The 8243-nt window shown below is 36.2% G+C and overlaps 2 protein-coding genes across 8 annotated transcripts; one reads left to right on the top strand and one right to left on the bottom strand.

Annotated features, from left to right (window-relative positions):
* LOC121262786 (UPF0183 protein At3g51130-like) lies at positions 1–4184 on the top strand. Of its 7 annotated transcripts, none has more exons than XR_005940172.1 (7): positions 1–86; positions 548–630; positions 2030–2112; positions 2214–2313; positions 2398–2471; positions 3209–3234; positions 3741–4184. XR_005940172.1 is itself a non-coding variant. In XM_041165384.1 (7 exons), the coding sequence occupies exons 1-5, from the start codon at positions 23–25 to the stop codon at positions 2867–2869; spliced, it is 390 nt and encodes a 129-aa protein (XP_041021318.1). In that variant the 5' UTR covers positions 1–22; the 3' UTR covers position 2870; positions 3209–3235; positions 3742–4184. The 7 variants fall into 7 exon arrangements, 4 of the variants coding, with proteins under 4 accessions (XP_041021318.1, XP_041021319.1, XP_041021321.1 ...); XM_041165384.1 differs by lacking the exon at positions 548–630 and adding an exon at positions 2801–2870 and having other exon boundaries at positions 3209–3235; positions 3742–4184; XR_005940174.1 differs by lacking the exon at positions 3209–3234 and having other exon boundaries at positions 3953–4184.
* Positions 3810–6320, bottom strand: LOC121262785 (probable pectinesterase 53). The gene is made up of 4 exons (XM_041165383.1): positions 5880–6320; positions 5590–5779; positions 4194–4636; positions 3810–4097 (listed from the first exon to the last, which is right to left on the bottom strand). Exons 1-4 carry the CDS (start codon positions 6179–6181, stop codon positions 3947–3949), a joined length of 1086 nt encoding a protein of 361 aa, XP_041021317.1. The 5' UTR covers positions 6182–6320; the 3' UTR covers positions 3810–3946.
* Positions 6321–8243: the final 1923 nt, after the last annotated feature.

The raw sequence follows: 8243 nt of genomic DNA, 5'->3' as shown, positions 1-8243 counted from the left end.
ACCAAGAGGACGGTGCGAGGGCATGGCCATGGGTGCCATTGTTCTCGATCTCCGACCTGGTTTCCGTATCGGACTCTTCTCTCTCGGTAATTCTCGATTGGTTTCTGGCTTTTCATCTTTTGAAATTTGAACGATTGAATTGAGTGGCGATTGGTTAATAAAGTGAGAATCATGTCGAAGTTTGGATTGGATGTCATTTCATCCTAATTACGTTGGTTTTGAAACATTTACCGTTATGGTTCCCGACAAATGCGATACGATGAATCATCCTGCATCTTTATCGAACTTCTTCATACATTCAATGGAGCTCAAAACGGATGAGTTCCAATGCAATCTCCGGTTTTGCAGCTGCCAAACTTAGGTTTAGGTTATGATTACGATGCTTCACTTATTGGTTGCCAGAACGATTTGTTATTGGTCTTGTGAGCTCAGCATTCGTGCGCAGTATGTGGCCTTGTTTCTTGGATTGAGTTTTGGTTGTCGAAAGCTCTGGTTAGCTACTGCCCTTGTTCGGCACTAAAATCTAGTTTTTTTTTTTTTTTTTCAGGGATGCCAATATGCGAATCATTTGCTCAGATAGAGCAGCAGCCTAACATGTACGATGTCTTCCACGTGAAGTACTTTGATGAGATTCTGATTGTAGATGGTTTATATCATGTGTGCATCTACGCACATAAACACTTGTGAACTGCTTTGAATTGTTGGGAATTCAATGGATGCCATCTTTGGCTTGTAGTGGATTTACTGTATATGAAATTCACAGTCATATACTCACGTTACTTATGCCTTTAATTTGTCACATACAGGTGTCTTATGTACTGAGTTCATATGAGTCTAATTTAGGTCTTAATCTTGTAAGAACCTCTTATTGAGCCCGTTTAATGCAGGAGCCACTGAAACTATATATTGTTATTAGCTTTCCACATCACGGCTTTCATCTTTGTTTTGATCCTTGGTCCCAGGTGTTACATTACTTTGTATATATTCATTTGTTTAGGTTTTCTGTCTGTGCTTCATAGTGAGCATGTGATCTGGAAGATCCTTTTCTTCTAATTATCAATGAGATGAGGGAACTATTAAAGATTAATTTTTCTACCTAATGAAGCAATTAGTTTAGTAGCTTTAATCACTAATACATTGTTTTGAAAGATCACAGAATTAAGCTTTTGTTTTCTGGCTCGTTGGGCAAACTAGAGGTTCCTTCTTGTATTCGTCTGGATACCCACTTTTTTTAGTGTACTAGTCTTGATACCTATCACTTTTTAACTCCACATTTGATCTGATAGTGACAATGGCTGTCTCTAAAGCGTATTCTCTGAGTCCTTGCATTCTGATATTATCTCTGTTATCATTATTATTATTTTGGATCTATGATTGTTGTTAAAAATGGTCTTTTACCATTTATATTGCACGCCAGGATAACACCACATAAGTAACTCATGCTAAGGACTACAGAGGATATAAAAAACAATAGAATCTATTGCTTGAAAATGGATGATTTTAATGTTTCTTGCAAGCATGATAATACATACATGATCACCCCAATCTGTTAAAATTGTCAACTTGTGACCTTAATGGAAATAAATCCAATCTATTTTGGATCTATAATTGTTGTTATAAATGGTCTTTTTTGTGGGTTTTCCAATTCACATAATGAATAAATCAATCATTGGATTTGAGTAATTGTCTCTTTTGGCAATTGCATAGAACTATGGATTGGGTATCTGCCTCATTGGATCAGCTATTGCAATTACTTTATGCTATGAGGTCCATTCTCATTTGAGTTTTGAGGGATTTCATGTTGGTACTGTGTTCTCTGTAATTTGTTGGTGGGCGTCCATTTTATTTTTTCAGGGTGTGATTATGCATTTTGGTGCTGTATCTTGTGTCTAGTGTGGCCTAATAGGTGTTCAGCCTTGTGCCTTGCTGCCATAAGTTAATTATCTATCCAAAACATAAAAGTATGATTACATCATGATGCATTTTGATTAATGTAACTTTGATTAATGCCTTTTGATTAATGCATCAGACCCTTGTCCGTGGACAACACTCTGTGGTGATTATTTCTACAACTATTTTACATGTGGTTTGGACATCTTATTTGATGGACAGGTATTGGCTTTCTTTAATTCTAGTGATTTGTAAATAATCATGATACTATGCATGAAAACCTTTGCACTTAAAGTTCTAATATCACTGTGTTGTACACGCAGGCTCATAAGATCAAGAAGTTTGTTTTGCATACAAACTATCCCGGTCATGCAGATTTCAATTCATATAGAAAGTGCAATTTTATTATCTTTGGTTCAGATGGTAAGTTATTTTCTTTTTCTGAAATTTCCTATTAAGATTTTTATTAGAGAAACAGATAAACCATTTTTGTTTTGTTTTCTGCAGTTGAGGGGTCTTTTGAGGATGTAAATGGCAGCAGACAGACGATTGCACCAAGCACCAACTGGGAGCAAGTGAAGGTAATTTTTTTTCTCCCACTTTCTAGTCTAGCCAAAGGACATTATAACAGAAAAAGAAAAGAGTCTCCCATTTTATCCTTCTTTAGTATCTGTCTACTTTGCTGCTATTAAGGTCCTAACAAAAGCACCGTTTGGATAGTGAAAATGTTTACTCTCATCTTATCTCATTATTACAACTTTCCCAAATTTTCACACAAAATATAATAAACAATTCAACTTTTTCAAATCCCAAAATAATAATAATATTAAAAAATAATATTCTAACAATATTTTATTCAACTTTTAACTTTCATCTCAACTCATCTTATTTCAACTCACTATCCAAATGGCACCTAAGGTTCTACAAACAATCCTTTTGGATCTACATTTGTATATGGTTATCAGAATGTTGTGTTTGAGGTGAGTTAACAATCCTTCTTGCTTGCTTCCAATATTGGAACACCCTCTCCGGTCTTAAGAAAATGGAAGAATATATTTTCTACTCTCTAACTAACAGCTATTTTCCACTTTACACTTGACTATCAAAACTGACCTGTAGTTGACAAAAAATGGTAGTGAGCATGCAATGTGTCAGTTTTGGTAGTTTGGGATGCATAGTATAAAACAGTTGGTAGTTGGAAGGTGGAAAGTTTATTGAAAACAAAAACCTCTTGTTTGTTGACAATTACATTGCTTAATTTTAGCTACTGTATGGTAGTAATAGGGATTGCTGATTAGTATTTCCTTGATATTAGCAGGTGATGAAGAATGGTTATACTGCAACTGTAACTCTTTCCCAGTCATGATTATAATATCTGGTTGGTTGCTCTCTCCTGTTCTTCCTCAGTGATGTTGCTCATGTTTGTGTATATTAAGCTTCTACAATCTTTCTATATTTCTTGGATATAATCATTGATCAGTTTTCAGCAGTAGAAGTCCTTGTGAGCTACTAAGTTTAGGAAGTTTGGTTCCACATTTAATCACAGCTAGATCTTTTGTGTGGAAACCTTTTTAGAGAACCATTGTCCTAATATATTCGAACATGCTGTAGAGTAGAGACATCACTGCATTGTGACATTTAGACGAAGCCTTGGTTGGTTATTGCGGTTTCTGATCCCTGTAGTTGGGTTGGTTATATATTAATTTTAGGTTGTCCGAATTGGATGCTGGCACGGTCAGTCCGTCACAAGGAGTAGGTGGGATTTGTACAGTCAATTGGTCCTGAAGTAGCAAACTCTCTTTGTAAATATCCATGGAATGAGGCAATCAATTTTCTGAACTCCTACTTTATGTCCGGACGTATACATTATGGGAATGCCACAGATGCTAGTTCTTTTTTTTTTTTTTTTTTTTTTTTTCTATGCTTTCAACTTAAATTAGCTGTTAGAAACGGGGTTATTCAAGCCACAATAAATTCTAGGGTTTATATAATATCATTTTAGCTTTCTGAACATTCCACTAATTGCCTAACAACTGCAGTTTAGAAATTGAAATTATCACAGGTTTGGGAGCCATTCATTGGCATGAATAAAACTCGGTGAAATAAATGGTTCAACCTCCTTAGCAGTAAGCTCCCTGGACCATGAAACTCGTCCTCCGAAATCAGCCCCTGCTCCCCAACATTTGTATTGTCCATAAAACACAGTCCTGCATTGATGTTGTTTCAAATTGGTTAAAAACACTATGCAGGCATATAAATCATGGCACGTCTTGGAAGTAAATAGGAGAGAGAAACAAACATACATTTCCCTATTTTTATCTCCCCAATCATACCATCCTCTGGGAGTGATGATCTTGTCCATGTACGTGTACGCAAAGACTACCCTAGAAAAAGTGCCCCATGCCCTGCCCAAGTATAGGGCCCCTGATCCAGTGACCTTACAGTTGACAAAGGAGAAGCCAGTTTCCTCAAGCAAGCTCTGTCTCTTTTGGGCAGTCAGGGCTCCATAGCTACTGGTGATGGCATGCAAATGGCAATCCTTGTAGAGGGAGAGACCGTTTCCGAAAATGAAGTCGACGGAGCCTTCAATGAAACAGTCCTTGAAGTAGTGTCTGCCTTTGTGATCGTAAAGAGTGTCTTGTGCTCCGATAATTTTGCATCCGAAGAAGGCTGCTGTGTCAGCTGAAACCCGTAGTGCCACTGCTTGCTTTCCCAGTGCTCCTGATGGTGGCGATGGTGCTTTATTCTGTTCAGGAAATGTTGAGAAAAAAAAAATGAACACCCCCCCCTTACCGTTGTCATAAGCGTCATTCATTCTCCCAAGAGTCATCTACTTGCATTTAATTGTCGTTGACTTACTTCCATGTGTGAATTGGGTCTTGAGTTTGAATCCAAATACAAATTCGCCTAGACTAAGGATTAATAAAGACTCGGTATTAGCTTCAGCCGCACAAGTATTCATAAAGTTTCTAGCACCCTAAGGTCAAGGCTATGGCTCAAACTCGACTTGAGGGAGTGCCCGTGGCTTTCTGCCATCTAGGCACTCTGGATTTTAGTAAATAGGATGCTTTTATGGTCATGTCTAAGTAGGCAAACCACATTGTTAAGAATAGAATATAAATAATAAAAATCGACTTCTTCTTATTAGTTTAAACTTTTGGGACAAGTGGTGATTTCATATGATATCAGAGCAAAAGTTCTGAATTCGAATCCTGACTCTACACTTTACCCATTTAATTAAATATTCTACGTGTTGAGCCTATTCATTGAAGAAGAGACTAGCCCACACGTGAGGGAAAGTATTAAGAATATAATACAAATAATAAAAATCTACCTCTTCCTATTAGCTTAAACTTTTAGGACAAGTGGTGATTTCACACACATCTAGTAGCCCCGTCTTACCCTTTTTACCTATAAAGAAACGAGTCATTCAACTTACATACCAGTATAAATGACACATTTCACATTGTTGATTCGACGTTATTTAATTTATAAGAGAATTTAGAGGGTTATGTATACTACGAGAGGTAGTTCAATGGTCCCGAGCCACGCACTCACACATGGTTCGGTGGTTAATAGGTTTTACTGAAATACATCCTATCCGAGCAGTAAGCCTCGTTCTCTCTCTAGCTTGAATGTCTAAAATTATAGTTGACCTATTGACAAATGTAACAGCCAAAATCACCAAAGTTGTTTGACCTTGAAGGTGATGTTCTTTGCAATGAAGTAAAGAGCATCAACTGCAAATGTTGCAGATGCAAAGGTACCCAATGGACGCCCACTTTGTCCCATTCTGTCGGCTGTGTCGTCCCACTCAATAATGGTATTGTCTGCACCAGCACCTTCCAGGGTAATGTATGCCATACTCGCAGGAATCTCAACCTTCTCCCTACATTTTTTTTTTTTAAATCCCATTATTTGAGTTGCTATATAAAGTATAAACACAAACGAAATGAAACTAAATAGGATCTTACTTCGTAGAATGTTACCTGTAAATCCCTGCACTAATGGAGATAACCACCCTGCAGTGAGTGAAGACTGGCAGTGAATCGATCGCCTTCTGCACTGAAACAAAATCACCTAACCTCGAGACTTTATTTACTTTTATGGTTAAGCAAGGCTTGAACTTGTTTACTGCTTTCTGGAAGAAAGAGTGCTTGAAGGAACCCATTTGTTTCACCCAATTCAGGTAAGCCTTTTCGGCCACCACGACGCCATTAGAGACGTTTGGATGAGATAGAGAGACTGTACTCTCAAACAGCAAAAATAGCAACAACAGCTTTGGTACCATTTCATTGAAGTTGTTAAGTGAAACAAGGAAAGTCTCTAGCTTTAGCTGAAAGACTGAAAATAAAATATGGGAAAGGTGGGAAGCTGATGAGCTGTTTCAATGGAAGTTTAAAAAAGAAAATGGAGGGAAGGTCAAGGGAATCCAGAAACTTGTGGCTGTATCTGTGTTGTCTCTTCCTATTACACCCATTAGACCCAGCAGTAATTTGCAGTCGAGTGGTGTTTCTTCTTGTCTTTTCTGGTCTTCCAAGTATTGAATTCTGCAAGTGTAATGGCAATATTGCAAGAAAATAAAAGAAACTATTGCAGCTGACCCAAAAACTGAATTAATCATCATGCCGATGAATGCTGATCATGCAATTGGTGTCGTATCTCTTGTGACGCATTTTCTTAGACCAGCCAAGTCTAAATCGTGCAGTGGGGAGAAAAAAGCATAATGGCATGAACTTTGCTATTGTGAAGTAGCTTCATTTCTCTGTGTAGTGTGAGGTAACTTCGCTAATGTGCTGAGAGAAAGAACAAAAGTAATGGGTATGTTTTGGGTAGAGGCGTGGGAGAATATCGTGACAAAATTATGTCATGACGCATCATGTTCAGGATGGAAACGCTACAAAAGCAGACAGAATTTGATAGCGCCATAACAATTCCCATTATCCCTAAGGTTACATCTTGTCCTCACCAGAAAGTACATGGCCTTGTTTGGTTATGTAGATGAAATGTGAGGAGATGAGAAATTTATAAATAGTAGCGAAATAATTTATGAATATTAATGAAATGGTTTGAATTAATATTTTTGTGAGATTGTGAAAAAGGAGAGAGAAAAAATTTAATAAAAATTATAAAGTAAAAAGAGGGTTGTAATATAATTTTTGTTTTAAATTTTGAAAAAGATAAATTATTTTTTGTGTTTTATTTGAAAGTTTAGAAAAGTTGTAATGATTAAATAAAAAATTGAAAAATTGAAATTTAAAAAATGTTTGTGTTTAAATAGTATTTAGATGTTGAGATGAGATTGAATGAGATGATTTAAAAAGTTTGTGAAACCAAACCAGGACTCTAAAGCTGATAATATGCCATGAGAAACAACAAAGGAAATGGTTATGAAAGCGGTCATCTCGAGTGGGACTCCCAACTTTCACAAAAACCTACAAAACTTCATCTCAAACCATTTTCTTTTTTTAATAAAAAATTCTAAAACTCTTTATCACTTCTCAACATCATCCAAGCATCCACTACTTTAGTAATTTAGGGTGCAAAATATAAAATACTTTATAATTTAAGGGTGAAAGGTCTATTTAACCCAAATAAAGATATATGATTTTGCACTTTAAATTACACAAATTATTCCTGTTGTCCGTCAATTAAATGAGACTCGAGCATCCAATTAAAAACAGCTCAGCTCACATCCATGCATCATTTTAAAGATTGAAAGAAAGATTATAATAAATAATTAAATTTATCTTGTTCATCCAACATTTAACTAAGTCCTATTTGGATTCAGAGATGAGTTAAAATGGCTTGTGAATAGTAGAATAAAATATTATTAGAATATTATTTTTTATTATATTTTATGTAGAAATTTGAAAAGATTTATTGTTTATTATATTTTGTGTAAAAATTTAAAAAAATTATAATAATGAGATGAGTTGAGATGAGTTGATGTGAATTTCCAATCCAAACGAGACCTAATCTCTTAAGTAGACAGGCCTAACTCCCAGGCCAATTGGATTTCAAAGGAATTGGCCAATTGTCTCCCTTGATTTTACAATGTAGTTTTTCATCATAGACTGGTCACAATCCTACAACCCAAACAGGGTTGAGATGTTCTCTAAGCCCTTTGCTGGGTATTGTTCAATTCTCCCTCGCACAACTCTTTGATGCCTCTAACAAACCTCCAAGGACTCCAATGTCAAGCTCTTGTTTATTAATGAAGTAATACTTTGGCTCTAGACAATCCGAGTGAATGGGCATTCTATGAAAAGATAAAGAGTACATATTCTTCTTCACCATTACACAAAGGACAGAGCATATAATATTCAAGTTGAAAATCAGGGAGAAAGTTG

The sequence above is a fragment of the Juglans microcarpa x Juglans regia genome, chromosome 4S (genome assembly GCF_004785595.1).
Source record: "Juglans microcarpa x Juglans regia isolate MS1-56 chromosome 4S, Jm3101_v1.0, whole genome shotgun sequence".
Lineage (NCBI taxonomy): Eukaryota > Viridiplantae > Streptophyta > Magnoliopsida > Fagales > Juglandaceae > Juglans > Juglans microcarpa x Juglans regia.
This window is presented reverse-complemented; position numbering and strand designations above follow the sequence as displayed.

What these genes read in the sequence shown, in the direction of transcription:
- LOC121262785 (XM_041165383.1), bottom strand. Translation starts at nt 6,181, where the DNA reads ATGGTACCAAAGCTGTTGTTGCTATTTTTGCTGTTTGAGAGTACAGTC. An exon ending in ATTAGTGCAGGGATTTACAG is followed by an intron (nt 5,780 to 5,879) that starts GTAACATTCTAC and finishes AAAAAAATGTAG; the next exon opens with GGAGAAGGTTGAGATTCCTG. An exon ending in CAAAGAACATCACCTTCAAG is followed by an intron (nt 4,637 to 5,589) that starts GTCAAACAACTT and finishes TTTCCTGAACAG; the next exon opens with AATAAAGCACCATCGCCACC.
- LOC121262786 (XM_041165384.1), top strand. Translation starts at nt 23, where the DNA reads ATGGCCATGGGTGCCATTGTTCTCGATCTCCGACCTGGTTTCCGTATC. An exon ending in TATCGGACTCTTCTCTCTCG is followed by an intron (nt 87 to 2,029) that starts GTAATTCTCGAT and finishes TTAATGCATCAG; the next exon opens with ACCCTTGTCCGTGGACAACA. An exon ending in CCAACTGGGAGCAAGTGAAG is followed by an intron (nt 2,472 to 2,800) that starts GTAATTTTTTTT and finishes CTATCCAAATGG; the next exon opens with CACCTAAGGTTCTACAAACA.